This window comes from Cygnus atratus, chromosome 15, assembly GCF_013377495.2.
Source record: "Cygnus atratus isolate AKBS03 ecotype Queensland, Australia chromosome 15, CAtr_DNAZoo_HiC_assembly, whole genome shotgun sequence".
Taxonomy (NCBI): domain Eukaryota; kingdom Metazoa; phylum Chordata; class Aves; order Anseriformes; family Anatidae; genus Cygnus; species Cygnus atratus.
This window is the reverse complement of record NC_066376.1, coordinates 10,915,764-10,933,786: the sequence shown is the minus strand read 5'-3', so window position 1 is coordinate 10,933,786 and position 18,023 is coordinate 10,915,764. Positions and strand designations below refer to the sequence as shown.

General features: G+C 40.4%; 1 protein-coding gene across 1 annotated transcript in view; it reads right to left on the bottom strand.

Annotated features, from left to right (window-relative positions):
• Positions 1 to 12,978, bottom strand: part of GSG1L (GSG1 like) — a 61,685-nt gene extending 48,707 nt beyond the window's left edge. The window contains exon 1 of the mRNA XM_050713903.1: positions 12,450 to 12,978. Within this exon, the coding sequence (XP_050569860.1) occupies positions 12,450 to 12,750 (301 nt within the window). The 5' untranslated portion in view covers positions 12,751 to 12,978. The remainder of the gene's footprint in view (positions 1 to 12,449) is intronic.
• Between the last annotated feature and the right edge of the window lie 5,045 nt (positions 12,979 to 18,023).

Below are 18,023 nucleotides of genomic sequence, written 5' to 3'. Positions count from 1 at the left end.
AGACTCATCCCATTTCATGGCTCTACAGCTGTGCAAGCACCCGCAGCACAGAAGTCGAATGTTTTCCAGCTCTTCTGTGGTCTCTTCTGAAGAAAACTTGGCTTTGGGTTTCTGTGCATTCCTAGGAAGCAGTGTATGGGAAGAAGTGGATCTATCAGTGTGAGTGTCAGACCGTGGGAATGGGAGAGAAAGTTTCGGCAGCATAAGATGATCCCACTGTCTCACTTGCAGTGTCACTGAAGCCCATACTTTTTACATAGTGCTTCTCCTCCTGCTCATAACATGGTCAGAAGCCCTGAGCTTCTAGCCTTCCCAAGCTTATGGCACATGCTTGTCATTAAAATTGTCTCACGTCTGAAAAATCATTTCAGGAAAAAAGAAGTATGAGGCATTTTTTGGCAGTGTTGCATTCTGGAGAGGGTCAATGAGCCGGTAAAGAGTGAGAATGCTGCAGGAATGGGAAGTAGGCACTGCAGGACACTGCTGAGAAGTGATGAAGGGGTCACCTGCCTGTCATGGCACCTCAAATAATTCACTAGAAGTACCACTGAACCCTCCTGTGCAGACACAGGGCCATACAGTGGCACTGGCAGGCCAGTCTCCTGGACAGCACCCTATCCACAGTACTTGGACCTAGCAGAGCTGCTCCCTTACCTTCTCCACTGAAGAGTCTTACTTCAGCGTGTCACACACACTTCAGACTGCTGAGCTGCTTCTGACTGTATTGGAGGCAAATGCTGCCTCCTCACACCTTCCTCAGGCATCTGCACTTCCCTAGCCTGAACAATAATTTGAAAGCAAAGGCTAAGAAAAAGAAGTGGCTATTCCAGATCCCCAGAATTCAAACCTGCCAGAAAATTAAGACAAACAGGGCCCCACAGAGCTGTCAGGACTGCACAGTGTATCAGCTTCAAGGCTGTGAGCTATTTTCCCCTTATGGTATGCACTTCTTGTCATTGACACAATGAAACTGCATTGCAACAGGTCAGATACACCTAGCTGCAACTTCCTAAGTGGTTGCAGGCTGACATCCTTTTATGGGGAAGTGGTAGACACTAGAGAGTAATTGCAGAGCTATATAGAACAGCTGGAAAGGCAGGTTGAGGTGCACATAGATTGGGTCTAAACTATAGCACACAGATGTACTTCCAAGTTCAATGTTCATGCTGACTTTGAGTCTTCCTGAGACCAATGTGTATTCTACTGTTTCTTCCACCAGTTGCCTAAAATGTATGTCTTGTTCACTCCTTTCCCACTCTGTAGCTGGAGAATTCAGATTTCTCACCCTCACCTGGAACAGTTTCTCTGTCTTCAGGACACCACACTGCATGACAATGGCTGGATTTGTCCAGACCAAGCTGGTGGTTTAGGCTGGAAATCAGGAAGAGGGCAGAAAACACATGGAAAGCACAGGCTTTAAGACAATATTCTAAGTTCATAACAGCTGTTGCCATAGCAAGGTCCAGAAGTTGGTGTCCTGTATCATATTTATTGATCCTGAATCCTGAATTCTTGTTCCTGAATTCTTTCCTGTCTGAGCCAGTGACAAATGCCTCATTAATATCCAGGGCAGAAAAATAAAAAATAGCTCTGAAAAATCCTAGCTGGTATGTCTTCCAACTGCACTGCTTTAAAATATTCTAGTTAAGCAACGTGACTTAAAAGAAATGTGGTAGTTCTGAGTGAAAAGAGGATCTCTATTATAACTCTGTTTTTCATCTTGGAAAAAAAGAAAAGAAAAAGCTGTTTGTATTCACTTATTCTGCATAAAATTTCATGAGTTCAAAAGTACAGTTCTGTTAAATGATTAAATTTAATTTAAACAGTATTCCTTTTTAGAAACATTGGCTCCCAGCCTATGAATGACAAGGTCCCCTTCTTTTCCCTAATAGGCCCTTACAAGTCTTTCTCTCTCCAACTATATCTGGAATCATGTGATTCTAATGAGATTCCACATCATCTACTGAGAGCAAAATCATTGTATTTGTCTAAAAAATGATATAACCCTCCAGGGGCCCCAGCCTAGAACAGGATGAGGATTGAAACACAACTTCAGTGAAATAAAATACTACATTAGAGAAAATACAGGTTAATGAGCTTATTCAAACTAAGCCGTATCAGGTTAATTAACAAGTGAAATGTTCCAGTTTTGATTAAACTGATACCAGACAAAGCACTTAATTGATTTTATTTTTTCTAATGAAGAATCAAGTCTTAATCTGCAAAATCAACGTTTTACAGTTGACTCTGTTGATCTTGCTGGAACAGTATCTTCTTCTGGAAAATAAATCAATTGTTGCAGAGTTACACTTAAATATGTATTGAACTATGAAAATAATTGTTTTCTGTCACTCTGAAAGCTGTCATTCATAGCTGCTGCCCATCAATATTTCTCTTGCTTCCAAATTCCAAGTTCTCATTTCTCTCCAATTCTTTCAGCAAACTTGAACTCTTAGAAGTTTCTACCTTTTACAGTGGAAGACTACTTCTTTAAGCTTTCCACTTTTTCATTTTGGTCATGCATTTTTCCTCAATTCACATAGTCACAAAGAAATGTTAATAATCTTATTAGAGAGGCAAAATCCTCATTCCAGAGTTTCCCCTTTGCTTCCCTGGAGCAGTAGGTAACTGTGGTGCAGGCAGAGCAGGGAATGAACCAGTGTGGCTTTGCTGAGTCAGACTATGTGCCATGGCAACTGTGTTTTCTGCACTGAAACTCTAAGTAGTGTTAAAATCTTTCACAGTATCTGAAAGCAAACTTATCCACAGGCTACCCTCAAATCGTGTCTAACTGAAACACATCCAAGTCTCAAGACACATATGAATAACTTAGTAAGACCTGAAGGATTGAGTGGCCCTTCATGTACATACATATAGATGTGTGTACATTTGGGGAGCTGGAAAACAGTTTAGATTTCTAAGTGATTGGGAGAACCAAGAAATCAATGATGCTGAGAGGCTTTCAATGATTCTGATGTCAAATTAGACCTGACTTTATAACCTAGAAAAGATTAAATCAGGCAGAGTACTGACTTACATTAAGCATTTCAAACCTCACAATGGTAAAATGAGAATTTTTGCCTGTTCATCCCACATCTGCCACACTGTGCTTATTCTGTGTTCAGCTTTGCGGTCAGAAACTCTGAACCTTGCTTTGAGTCTCACTAGCTGTAAGAAACTCATCTCTTTCAAAGTGTCATTCCAGTTAATGGAGAAGTGGAGGTTGGTCTCCTACTCACTGGCTCTGCTGGGACCTCAGGACAAAGAACTACCATTTGTACAGTTCCCATTTGCTGTTATTTGTGACACAGTACTCTAAAAACAAGAGTGACCTTACTAATGTAAATCTGTCAAAACATACTAGATATCAGAGGGTCCATTGTCTATGGGACTATAAGGTGTTCCCAGGAAACTGTGAAAGACTGTGAAAGACTGTGAAAGACTAAGAAATTATGCTTTTGGCAGAACATGTCAGTGATATATCCCTCATTGTATATATGCATGACATGTCTTCTACAATTTCTCATGTGAGTGTATTAGCAGTTCCCTTCAGGCTGGTGATTAGCAAAGATCAAAGGAGTATCTCCCACTCTTTCCAATTAGTGGTGGTTCTGTATGGATTCTCTTTTAACCATACCAGAACTTCTCTCCAGATAACGCCCAACCAGAGTATTTGCATTGTATCTATGCCCCTAGCTGCAGAAATACATAAGCAGGGCAGGCAGAGATGAAAGTCTCTGAGAGCAAAGAAGGAAACTCCATTTCACGGATAGGATTACTCCAAAAAATGAAAACATCAAAAGCTAACGTGTGCTAAAAATGGAGAAAAAGACAAAGTCAGAACAGAGTATTACTGTGATGGCATGGCATGTTGCTTTGAACATGAGTCTTGAGGTTGTAGCTTGAAACACATGCAAGTGACTGTAGGTAAGAGGCAAAATGATTGCTGGAGGAGATGTGACTTTGAACGGCAGAACCTGTACTACATTGACCTGTATTTCTTCTTTACAGTTGATACGATAACAGTATTTCTTCCCTCGCTTGTTCATCTGTCTGCTCTCTGTTCCTCTTGGCTGTTGTGATTCAGGCTGCCTGCTCCAAAAACTTCTCCACTTTCCCTACCCAACGATGGTTGGTTGCTTTTTGGGTTGAGATGTAAGGGAAAAAAAAAAAAAAGCAAGTAAGCAAGTAAGATGCCTAGTATACTGCAAAAGAATATCCTTTTATTATTATTATTATTATTATGATGATGATGATGAATAAAGTGAGAAAACATGCTTGCATTTGTTTTTGTGAACCTTATTTCCAAGCGTGTATGTAAGAACTTTGCAACAGTGTCTCATTTAATATTTTTTGTTTGGTCATGTAATGCAAAGTGAAATCAGTTTGAATGACAGCATGATGTGGTGTTTTTGTCTCTCCAAATCCAGTGAGTCTGAACATGGTGGAGTGACCTTGATTCCCAGGCATTTTCCCACATTGTAAGCGTGGTTTATGCCCTTCCCTCCCGCCATGCCCTGTAATGCAGCCAAATGCAAGGTGGAATACCTGAAAGTGAATTTTGTTTGTGACTATTCTACAGGCCATGTCATTCCATAGTAATAACACCTGCTTCTCATTTTTTATTGCCTTCTGTAGTCTTTAAATCATTGGCAAGCTAGATCAGCAAAGATTTATATAACCATTTAGATTACCACAAAGAATACTGAATAACCTTACACCACAACTTGATTAACAGAGGATCCTGCTAGAAGTGTCCCTATTCCCTGATAAGTCCCCATTACGAGATGTCAGTAAGCCAGTTTTTAATTTTACCTACTTTTAGCTCTGTTAATTCCACATAAGGAGAATTTTAAAATCAGGATTTAGTCTGGTGTAATTTAAAAACCATGAGGATGCCATGACGATTGATATTCCATTCCTTTTTATTTCTGTAGTCCTGAATACATCTGTTCATATTTTGCAGTAACTGGCACTGGAGTAAGTGTCTGTTATTTAGATGGTCATATTTGACCATCCTTTGACCATTCCTTTGAAATACAGTAGCCACGTGTTGGTCTTCCACTTCTTTAAGATTTATTCCATTTACAGGGAACCAGGAGAGCCCCTCAAATACCTCCTTCCAGACTGCTGGGTTAAATGGTTGAGTATTGACACATCTGAAGAGGAAGCAACATAATTTTTGCTCATAAAACACAGAATAACATACCAGAAAAGGAGTGATGCATTGCCTTTACTTTACTCTGTTACCAGTATCAGCATGAAGGGATTTTATTTCCACGTTATTTGTATGATAGATGTTTATACAGCTAGTCTGTCTAGCAGGACTGGGAGGACTTCAAATCCAAAATTCCCAGTGTACCACAGACACAAAACCTCCCCATCATCCTATAAAAACCTGAAGGTCTGTTGCAAAGCAATGACCACAACAGAAACCACAGCTATCATGTACCACAGGAAGAGAACAAGAGTCATCGTGAGGAAGACAAACAGATGTGAGGACTCTTTTCATATAGCTTAAATTCCTATGGCCAGAACTATCTTATTCTACAAGCAAAAACCCAGGATTTGTTAAAAGGAACTCACAGGTGCTTTTCTGAAATGGATCCTTCTCCCTCTGTTATAAAGGAAGCCAAAAATCCATTACCATTCCTGTTATCTAACCTGGAGATTTCTCTTCTGATCCCAAATTAGATCATCAATTTAATGTTCAGTGCATGAACAGCCATAACAATTAGATTCTGAGAAGCCGTAATATTGTGGACAGCAGCAAAGCACCCTCCTTGCACAGTCTCCAGCTGTAGCCAATTTCTGATGCTTCTGAGGAGGCATAAAACCCTCCAGAAAACATGGCATGCATCAACTATTTTTTTCCTTGGCTCCCATCAGTGACCAGTGGAAACCCTAAAGTATGGATGCAATATAATTTAATATAATAGAAACATGGTGTGGCAAAAGGCAGTCAAACCAAGATGCCTTCTTTCAGACCTCCTTAAGATACAAACAAATCAGTTAAGCAGTATTCATGCCAAGCTTCCTCATGACGGAAATACTCCTCTTTTTTCATGCAGGTCTTTCTGTGAATTTAAAAGGTATGGATTTCTGCCCATTGGTTTCCTTTGCTCACACTGCCCTCTGTGGAGGTGAATTCCAGAGACTCACTTTTTGGGATCCACTTGTTGGATTTTCATTTTGTTTCTCAATGACTAATTACTTAACTCATATTCTTTTCTTGATATGTAAATATGTGCATGCACGTATGTGTGTGTGTATACATCTATGGTATCATCATATCCCCTCTTGATCTTTAATTTGTTATTCTAAAGAGGACCATTCTTTCTTTTCTTTCCTTGAAGGATATTCTCTTTTCCTTAACTACATCAGAAATCCCACTGTGCATCTATTTCACACTCCCCCTTTTTCTTACCCTACCTATGGCGTTAACAAAATGCACACTGGTGCTGATTCTTCCATAAGATAACACTTTTCCTTTATATTGCAGCACTTGGCAGTTTACAGTCACCTCATTGTCAAATGCTGACCCACAGCTTGTTTCTTATCTTTTGCCTACCACTGATAAGTACCCCCGACCTCACAGAATTTTATTCCTTAGAGGTTGGTGTTTTTAAATTTCTTTTTATTTTAATTAGTTCAATACTATTCTTACTACCCTGCTCACATAGAGCAGGATACTGGTAGAATACTATTCTCACTCCCTCTAGTTTTTAGTTAGGGAGATAAATCTCTCCTCTGTAATGCCAATATTTCCAGACTTTGTGTCACAGCATATGTAAGGAATACATTTAAAGTAGGATTGTTCTCTTCAAATTAAGATTCCTGTAAGTACTGAGATGTCCTGAGAAATACTCATTACTCTCTACTGACTGTAACGATGATGTTGATTAGTTTAGGCACAGACATCTGAATTTGCTAATGTCCACATGTTTGCTGTGGGATCCATGTTGCCTTTTTTTTTTTTTAAGAAATTATATGACATGAATTGTGTTCCTACTTCTTTTCCCTGGATATTGTTAATCCCTGCAATAACAGAATCTTCCCAAGACCAAATTTGAGGACCACTAGATACATCTCATCTCCACTGTGATCACTTCTCTTTCTATATTACTTGACACAGCCTCCCTGTAAGACTGCTCTTTAATGATTTTACAGCCTCTCTATTTATCCCCATCAAAATAAATATTACATGATAAAATCTTCACCACAGTTTCAAGCAAAATTTCTACCTGCTCCACTTTGTATCATCGTTCACTAGCAGATATTTAAGGAAGAGCAAAAGAGCAGGTTTAGAGTGATTCCACCCATGTACTCCCCTTCTGGTGTCAGTACTGTGTCACTAGTTTGGGGGCTTCCTGGCTGGAAGCTGCTCTCAAATAATCTTGTTAGTAATACATTCCATGGCAGGGAACTCTTTAGGAAGGAATATTTGTCTGTTATACCCTCAAGTTCACAAATCATGGAAACAGATTTAACTCTGTCCTTCCCTGTTGACCCCCATCATAGCTCTCTGTACTTTGTGGCTTCTTTCCAGTCTGAAGATGCTTTGGCTATTTGGCATTCTCCACTGGAAGTATGTCTATATCTATCACCACACTGCTACCATTCTCTCTGCTGTCTGTAGTTCTGTAAAGAATTTTCAGTGGGACATCCGATCAAATACTTTATGTAAATCCATACAGCCTGGGTGTAATGCATTACTCTTATCCAAGAAGGTATTCATCTTGTTAAAAGTTCTACCTTTGATAAAAGCCCACCTTTGATAAAAGCCTAGCTTTGATAAAACCAGTTTGTTGCCCTGTACTGAGTACTTCCCCAAAACCTGTCCTAATGTTGTTGGGTCAAGTGGCCTGAATAATTTTTTCCAGTCTTCTTCTTTGAATATAGAAATATACAGATTTAATAAGGATTCTTGCTACTAAAGCTGCATTTTCATGTGCCAATTATTTCAACATTCTCAGATGAAAATTATCTAGGCCCCCAGAGTTCAGTTTCTCCATCACTGGAAAATGTATCTTCAATATAGAGCGCTACCTCCTCTATTTCTTTCACCTACTCTTTCCTTCCTAAACAATTTGTAACCAGAAATTTTTACATTCCAGTCATGTGAATAAAACCACCAGGTTTCAGTAATGACAATTATATTACATTTCTCGTAATCCAATAATAATTCCCAATTCCTCTTGCTTTTTAATTATAAATTCACAAGGTGTTTCCCTCTCCCTGGACAGCTGCCTACAGTGAGTCACGTATGCTTATTATCACATCATGGGGGAGAGAAGGGTGAAGCAGTACTGCTATGGATCTGTGAAAATGTATGGCAAGTTCTTGTCTTTTTATGTTAGAGATTTATTCATGACTGCAGGATACACCTCTCTAGTTCTCTGGATCTTGCAAATGTGCATTTATTGTCCTTATTTGTGGCCCACATTGATACCTCCTTACGTATCGTGTAAGTTCCACTCTACCATTTACTCCTTAAAGAGTGCTAATGAACATGTGGTAGTACAGAGAATGCAAAATGTTACAGACACCTTGTGCTTAAAATTTAATTCCAGGAATAAAACCAAGACTATGTATACTCATTCCTTATCTCCTTGGCTTCTGTGGAGCATGGCGAGCAACATGGAAAGGATCATTTTTTATTTGATGGGACAGTACTCTTAAAGGGCACCTAGACAGCTGTACTTATGCTGCTTTTCCCTCTGAAATGTGTATGTTATTACTGAGATTGCCTGCTTATTAGCCACTTAAACAAGATTTGAGTTATGTTTTATTTCTATTAAAATCAAATAAATTCTCTAATGAGCAAAAATGTTATTGCGTCCCAGTTCTCAATAAGATAAGGTATGCCACCTTGGCTACTTCATGTGTTAATTATTTTATGTTATTTACATTCCTGAGTCAGAATATCTACCAGTTAGTTTACAACTGAATCTTTTCTATCCCTGCTGCTATTAGTACATCACTAGTCTGTGAAGTGTCCAGTACTGACACAAGCACAGACCCAGACAGCAGGTGTGAAATAAGATATGTACTCAAGGTCATACTCAAAAAGAAATAAAACAATAGGAAGCTCAGCTCTGAGTCGCCTGGCCATAGTAAGGAATTCATAACCTGGAAGGCAGCACCAAGCACTCTGCGGAGGGTCTAAGTGCAGAATGGGACTTGTGACAAGCATGAGCTATACAGCTGATAGGGTATTCTTTAGCTTGATCCCCTTCTGGAAATTAGAGGTATCGCTCTTACGGAAGGTACATCTACCTGCCTGGGATCCAAAGCATTGAACCCACTCTTGAAAGGGAGAACCTCCATTCTCTTTTTACTAGACTGGGATTCAGCATACTTTTGAGTCAGAAATTGTGCTAAATAGTTATAGGATGCACACACAAATGGAATATATATGCTTGAGTTCCTTTTTTTCCCAGAATTCACAATTTTATTTTTCATGTGCAAAATGTTTTTCAGATACTTCAGCAGTCCTAAGCACGCTGGATTAAAAAAAAAAAAAACACTTTAGGTTCACAAAATATTTCAGAAATAATCACAACATTCCATCTCTGTTAGAGATGTTAGTGAAACCTAGAAACCTGCAGCATGATGAAAGCACGCTTTGCTAGTCTGTGTACAGACAGTGTATGGCATGGTTTTGCACCTCTACACCTGTAATCTTAAATGGACTTTTCAGATAAGCAGTGAGAAGGAAAGACACTCAAAATTTTTTGTTTGTTTGTTTGTTTGTTTGTTTTGACAATATCACAACAACACAGAGCATTACTGGAATTGCAGGTGGGATTCATGTTGCTTTGTTTCAAACATCTGCAGCAAGGAATCAGGGATATGTGAGGAACTATAGGAATGGCACTGACCATAGTCTGTGCCCATGTGTACTGCTGACAGAGCTGAGAAGATAGATTGGTTGCTGAAAGGACTGGGCCTAGATGAAGGTTGTTGCTGACATCAGGTGGGGCTAAAAGAAGAGTGTTCAGCAAACAGTATGTTTATGGGAATGTCATGTGTGGATCCTTCAGAACAGTGCTTTGTGTATGGAATATGTGGTATTGATACCCAGAGTGAAGGATCTCCAAGACACAGAATAACAGTGTTAGCAGTGTGGTAAATTTACAACACCTGTTAGGAACAGCACTTGGCTAAATACAATGTGTTGGTGATGGTACATTTTGTATGTGGATTGAGTGAGAATCTTGGACATATTACTGCGAACTGGACAAAGGGTGTTCTGAAGATGCTGACACTTTATGGAATCAGTAACTTATAGCAATGGAGGACTAAGGAGCAATGGAGGACTAATGATAGTACCGAGGCTAAATTTCTTACGCAGTCTTTTTCAGTATGCTATTGGTAAAACTTTAAGAAAAATGTTATTGAAAGTATGAAGTGCATTTAAGCTAGTGATTTTGACTGATTTAATACACTGCTGTCTGTGTGCTAAGTGATATTTTCTAGACATTCTCTTGGCATCCTTAGGGTGTTTATTAACAACATGGTGACTATATGACTTGTGATACTTACAGAAGTGTAGTCTGTAAGCATGTTGTGGGCAGTGTGACCAGCCTACAGAATTGATTACACACAGGTGTACAGAGCAGAGGAGTTATATGTGTAAGCACTGACCTCAGTGCTGTTGGACTGGGGTGGGCTGGTGGCCTTACTGCCCTTGAGCTTAGATGAAATGACTGCCAATCAGGCTGCAAAAGGCCATGACAATGTACTAGAGGACATAGTCAGGTACTAGAAACCTGAAAGTCTGGACTAAGACTGGTTGTTTTATGTTGACATTCTGCGGACCAAATTTAAATCTGTGTCCATTACACTGTTCCCGTCCTTACCAGAAAACAAACAAACAAACAAACAAACAAAACCCCACTATTATAAATCCTGAACAAGGCAGTTGTCTGTCTAAGCCAATATATCCCTATATCTGATTGGGTTCTAAAGTTTAGTCATTCTTGGTCTGCTAATTGAAATGTTCTTTTTCAGCAAGTTAGTGTTTTAAATAAGAGGAAACACACATGTGGCTGCTGTAGTGGTGTGCTGGAGAGGAGAAACAACCTTCTTTCTCCTGGTTTCACCATAACTTTCTAAAGCTGGCTTTCAGCTACCTCCTAAAATCACTCACTACAGCACAGCTTTGTGTACTCAGTACAGAATAGAGCACTGTATTTCTCTTCACACAAAGATAATTCAGTTTTCTGAATGGGCTAGAGTCACAGAATTACAAGTTATCCTGAACATAAAGCTTGGCTTGGAAAGCTTGCAATATCTGCCAGAAACTTAGACATGTTTGATTGTGCCAATCCCAGCTACAATGCTCAAAAGGTTGGAGGGTCTTAAGCTGCTCACTTAGTCTGCTATGGCCTGAGAATATTTCCAAAAGTAATCTTTTTTCTAATGTCAAGGGTGTTACTTTGAAATAGACTGTGCACTGCTCACAGTTTGCCCCACTTCATAGTACACACTTACAGTGTTTTACCAGATCCCATAAACTTCCCATTATCAAGGAGGTTTGTGTCTCTTAGGAGACACATAGGATGATTAGCTGTTCTTCTCTCCAAATAGTGGTGAACGACCAACCTCCTGATCCACTCCTTAGACAATGGCAGCAAAGCTCTTCCAAACCAGAATTTGGATGCTAGCTCTACCAGACAGCTCTGGGAGTAGGGTCTGCCTTCCACCCATCCTCCAGTGGCTCATTTGTTGGTGAATTCCAGGGTACAGAAAGAGATTTCTTTCTAATGATTTTACTGATTAGCTGAAGAGATGTCTTCTCTTGTGGTTCTCAGTAAGTAAACGGTTGAGCAGAGAACAGGAATAAGCTTTCTTGTGCCCAGTTCTGTCCTTTAACTACCTTTTCTCTACTCTACTTCAATATATATATATATAATATATAATCCAGCCACCAGGAAGGATTTGTGAGTACTCATTTACTTATGGATACTAGAAATGAGGAAGTCTAGGCTACAGCCTGATAAAAACAGTGAGCTTTGTGCTTTCACTGCCATTCAGACCACTGCCCTTTGGGTTATTTAGGGGACAACTGCAATTAGATGGGATAAATGTCAGGATCTCCATAACAACTAAGAGCCGCTGCCTTTTGTGCGCTCCATGGAGCCGCTCTCAGAAGAGAAGCACTGGCCAGTCTCTGGCTGCAGTGCCCAATGAGGGGGAACACATATTGCTTATCAGAGGTTCATCCGGCTTTAGAGCACAGACCCCACATCAGCCAGCAGGTAAACAATCAAATCTTTGCTCTCACTGGAAACAGGTTGTGTTTTTAAAAAAAAAAAAAGATTAAATTTCTGCCTCTGTCTGCAGGGCAAATCTGCATTAAGATACAGCATAGACCAGCTTGTCTATTATGCCGAGCCAAACACAAAGCAACACAAGCTGGAAGGAAGTTGTTTTACACTTACCAGAAGCATTGATATTTTCCTCACAGGAGTACCAGATCCCAGTGTGAAAATACCTGAAAAGGAAGCGGTCATCTCCTGTCTCCCAGCTGTAATGAACCACATTCTGGTTTGTCTCATTGGCAGTCTCATTCCCACTGTAGTTGAGGCAGTTTGTCTTCTTCTCCTTCCCACAGCTCGGCTTGGGGACCCTCTGCGTGCCCTCACACCAGTGGGTTGTGATAAAAGCTGTTGTGGAGAAGAGGAGAGCCATCAGATTCAGACTCACTGCTAGCAGGGCTCTGCATCTTCGATTTGTCTTCATGGTAAATCCGCCCTCCCTCCCCCTCCTGCTGAGAGAAGTCAAAGGTTTTTGTTTTATTTGGGGGGCGGGGTGGTGTTTCAAAGCCTCTCACGATTTAGAATCCAGTTTTCCAGGCACCAAAACTCTCAGCTTCCTCCAATCTGTTGTTATAGCTGTGAAGGAAACACTGCAGCCAGACTCCCATTCTTCTCTTCACTTGAAATCCTGCCTTTGTACGTTAAAGGAGCAGCTGCAGGCGCGGGAGTGCGGCCGTCCTCTGATAGTCGGTGTTCTTTAGCACGCTGACAGGATCAGAGAGGGTCTGTCTCACGAAGAGCACCAAGAGCAAGTCAACATCTGCTCGGGGACCACACATGATCCCCAGGGGCTCTGCAGCTTCCTCTGCTGGGAGACACCTGCAGGCTGCAGGACTCGCTGTACTCTGCTTGTAGTATGATGAGGCAGGAAAAACTCGTCAGAAGCCAGTCAGCAGGGACGGCTGCTGAGCTGCCGCGCTCCTCGGCAGACCTCAGGGACAACTGCATCGTGCCGACAGCCGAGCTAGACGAGGGGGAGCGTCACGTCTTAATTCCAAAAAGAATCATCATCTGTAGCTGAGAAATGCATTGTCTACATACCAGAGGGTAGGGATTTGACCAGAGGAGGAGGGATGGAGCAGCACTTCAGCTTTTCTTCTCTGGGCTAATGAGCAGCAAACTGAAGGGCTGATTCTGCTGTGAGTATCCTTGTGTAATTCTCTGTCTTCAGGGGTTTGCTCTGGAAGTCAGCAAAGCCTCAGAGTTCAGGTTTGAATGTCTGTAGTGAGCAGAACTTGTGTTCTTCACAATAGCAGGTGGAGCCCCTTTCACAGGCTATCATCTCCACACAGAGCGCTCACAGTTGTTCGCAGTGGGTCCGCAGGACATTTCTGGTTTGTGCAGACAGCAAGAACTAATTTGAGCAAACCCAGGCCTTACTTGCCAGATGGTGGGGAGCACTGTGTCGTATCCCCTTTCCAAAGAGAAGTATGCTGTCCTGTCCTGTTGGCTGCCTGACTCTCAGAGTTGACGACCTCATTCCCCATTTGCTCAGAGCTACCGGGTGAATGCTGGGTGCTGTGAGGAGACCAGGGCGCCCAATGATGGTGGTGGTGCCATCTGCACACAGGCCCGTTGTGGACACAAGGTACAGCCCTTGTATCCAAGCGCTGAGGTTGGCCACATTGGTCCCATAATGGCTCTGCAGCCCTTGCTGATGAGTGTAATTTTATGCAGGGAGGAAACTGCATATACCTGCTAGGCCTTGGACTGAGTGACACTTCCTTCCAGCCTTGTTTAGACACCCTGCCAGGCCCATGGGGATGTTTGTAGACTCTCAGAGCAGTCGTAGCGGATGGACTAAAGCAAGCCCTGGAAATAGCTGTGCAGCCGCACAGGCTCACACCAAGAGAGGTGCCAATACTCTCGTCGCACCGTGTACTCTCAGTCAGTACACTGACTCAACATGCAAAGCTTGTCCTGTGCCTTAATGCCCTCAGAATGGAATATGGTGGTAGCTGCTCCAGCTCCTTGAAGAAAGCCAGGAAGGACCAGGTTAAATTTCTCTTTTCACACTTTTTCTTTTAAAAGTAAGCTAGGAAGTTCTTAGAAAATGCAGCTCTGTGAGAACAGTTATGAGGACAAATTTGCAAGGTTAATGGAATAGCTTGGCAGAACAGGGGTGGGCCTTCATTTTGCCCTCTCTTGCCTGTACACAGTGTCATCTAGTACTACCGCAACACCAGATTTTTTCCAGTGGCCTGTGCTAGAGGAGTGCTCCTGTGTGCAGTCCTCCTTCTGCAGTAGGAATTGCACCATACAACTCCATGTTCCAGTCCTTTCAGCATTTCATCTTGCAGCCAGATGATCAACATTACTTAGCTGGTTTTAATGGCGTGCAAGAAATACAGATGATAGCTATTTAGATGACCACAGGATTATTATTTCGATTACTTTTATATTGAAGGACATTTCATTTAGAAAGGCATATAGAAGTTTCCATGTTCAAAGGCTCATCTACCTGCTGAGAGAAATAAACAGTGCACTTTAAACTTGGACAGCATGTCTTCACAAGATAGCTAGTGCTTTTCAGGATTATCTTTCAAGTGGTTGCCAGCACCTAACTCATCACACTTTTCCAAATATGAATACAGGTTGTTTTTACAAGTCTTTTCTCACCAATCCCCTCTGCTTACTGCTCTATCACTTGTGTTTTCTGGTCCTGGCATCAACTTTTGGACAGTCTTTGGTGCCCATCCCCCAGGGAGATGAGCATCCAATTTTTTTGGCTGTGATAATTTTGTTTTAAATACTTTTGAGATTTTGTTTTTACTCCTAATCCTAACAGAGATTTCTATTTCTGTTCTTTGTTACTTTCTTTATTCTTGTTCTTTGGGCAGACAGGTCTGTCAGGAACAAACATAGTGTCAATATGGAAAAAGGCAAAATAAAGCAGAGATTTTTTTTTCTTTTTTTTTCTTTTTTTTTTCCTTTTTTTCTTTTTCTTATTAATGATTTGTGATACAGAGCTTTTAAAATCTTAAGCATTTAAAGATATTTAGCACAAAGTAAAGTCAAAGTCAGAGAATTTTTTAACATGATTTTTTTTCTTTTTCCTAACAAAAGTCAGAAGTCAGCTTTTTCCTAATTATTAGACCGGACTGTATGTATGTGTTGGGATTACATTTTTTTTTTTTTAAAGAAACTAGTTTCTGCTATACTCATGCTATAAAGCTCCAAAGATTTCTTTTTATATAATCTCTGTTTATCAGATTTGGTGTGTATAAAAATGGAAAGGGTAATGGAAATGTTACAAAAAGCGGTTCAGATGCCTGGATTAACTTGTATTTGTGTGGTATTATCTTTCATAGTAAAGCAGAAGGGTTTAACACTACAGAGAAGTAGTTTTCGTATTGTAGCTACAAGAACTTTAAAAATATTTTTTGCAGCAATAGCTCTTCTCTGATTTTGTGAGAAAAACTACCTTCCTGAGTTACAACTATCCCCCTTTTCATTTACTATTTCTTATGAAATCAGTGCAAATTGTTATTATTCAGTATTTACTTGAGCATAAAAAGAATTTCCCAGAGGATTTAAAATAATGATAGTATTTGCAAAGGAACTCTTTCAATCAGGCTGTTTTTCACTAGTAGGAAACAGAAGCAGCATTCAGTAAAATGAGAGGACTTGGGTTCCCTAGTGATGATGGGGGGTTTGTTGTGCTTAGTTTGTTTGTTTACTTTATACCAGTAGTGTCAACTGCATGGGATAATATGCTGTTTTTAAATCAACAGTTTAAAAAAAAATGTAGTTTTTCTTCATATTGTCATTTCTTACAGGTCTGTCCTTCTGGGCTTTCTCTTTTATTGGTAATGTCTTTTTCAGCAGCCACTGGACTGGGCTTCCCAGTTCTTCTTTCCACCTTGGAATGGACCCCTCCTAGTAGTTCATCTTCTCTCCTCTGGTTCAGAATCTCCTTTTCTAGTCCGTATTTTCTTTCTTTAGCCTATTTATCAGCATAACTCATCCTTTCCTTGTTCTCTTACTGTGGCTGAAATGAATTGTTGGTCCTCTCCAGTATTCTTCCCTTGTCCACACTCTGTCCAGCAAAATGGCAATTTTTTCTTCACCTTAGTCAATCAACAGGATTGACTTATATATATATATAAATTATATATATATATATAAATATAGATTTGGAGAAGAATGTTGGGATGGAAGTACTCTACATTCTTCCCCCAGATCACTACTATGTATGTCATCAACTATGCATATTTTCTCATTCTTCCATTTCATATCTAGGCTACCTTTTGCTCCTTTTGCCTCATTTTTGTCTTTTTGTTCAGTACCCACCTGACCCAAAGTAGTCTTTGTTCAGCAATGACGCGCTTAGCTGTCAAAGCCTATAGGCTGAGCTATATAGTTCTGTTTATCTAAGAGATGATGCTAAGAGAAAATACTGCCTTTTTTTTTTCTTTTTTACACAAATTTAGCAGTCAATAAATGGAAAGTTCCACAATGGTATACTTGAAGGTGGGTTGAATATTGATACCATGTGAAATCTTGTTCTTCAGTTTGACTTTTTACTTTACTAAGGATGCATCTCATGTACATGGGGGTATTGAGTTGAGCACAACAAAGTTGCTAAAGCAATTTTTCCTGTTCCTAAGCTGACCGGGTTAAAAAAAATAATTTCTGATAGTATGTAGCAAAGACCTTAGCAGTCCTGACAGAAAGGTCTCATAAAAAACATACTTCAGAATCAACGGTTTGTTTTACTGTTTTCCAGCTACAATTTCCTTGATCCAGTGTCATTGGTCAGAGACAAGACATTCCTAAGTGTCAGTTTCAGAGTAGCTTGTTTTGATATTTTAAACAGTTTTTGGTGTTGCTAATTCTTTCTTAGACACCAGGTCTGTGCCACTCAAAGACTAGATCTATAGGCATTCTTTCTTCTGAAAAAAATGGTGTCTCATGTGAGAAGAGGACCATCATCATGTGGGATATTTTGACAGTATTCTCTCCAGAGATATCTTTGAGGTCAGAGATTAGACAATACTTCCCATCCTCTTTCTTTGGTGGATGATGTGTTCACTCAGAAAGCGTGATTGTATGGTGCTATGGACTGCAAAATGTTATTTTTGTTGAGGAACTCTTGCAAAGTATGAGGCCTAACTTAGGAGCAATCTCTTTCCTTCATGCCCCTCCATCCTTCACTGGCCAAACAATTCTCATCTTGATCATACTGTAGTGACCCATAATGCCACTGTAACCCAGCTTCTGTGTCCAGGTAATTTTTACTCCAGATGACTCATTAGATTAGTGATTTTTATAAAGATGCTTCTCCTGTGGGAAGCTTTCCACCTGAAAAGAGTACATATGATGTCTTGCGTGTCCGTGCTGTTCCCTGCGTTTGACTGCTCAAAGGTGGTGGCACATCCTGCTTGCCCTTTCATAACGTGCCTCTGCTTGTGACTCAGGTTTTGAATAGGTTGGTTATGCACAAAGAAAACAGCACACATAAAGACGCAGCAATGCATATTAGGCTGTATTTGGTGAAAACAGGACACATTTATCAGCATCTGTCCACAGATCAGGGTATCTAGGTGCCATATAGGAGCATGCTGGAGAGTAAGAGGGCTGTGGCTTCTGTATTCCCTGTATAAAGGGGTCTGCTTTCAGATTATTGAACAGTTTGGCAGAAAACAGGCTGTGAAAACTCAGGTTGTGGTTTTGTGGGTGGTACAAGTGGATTTT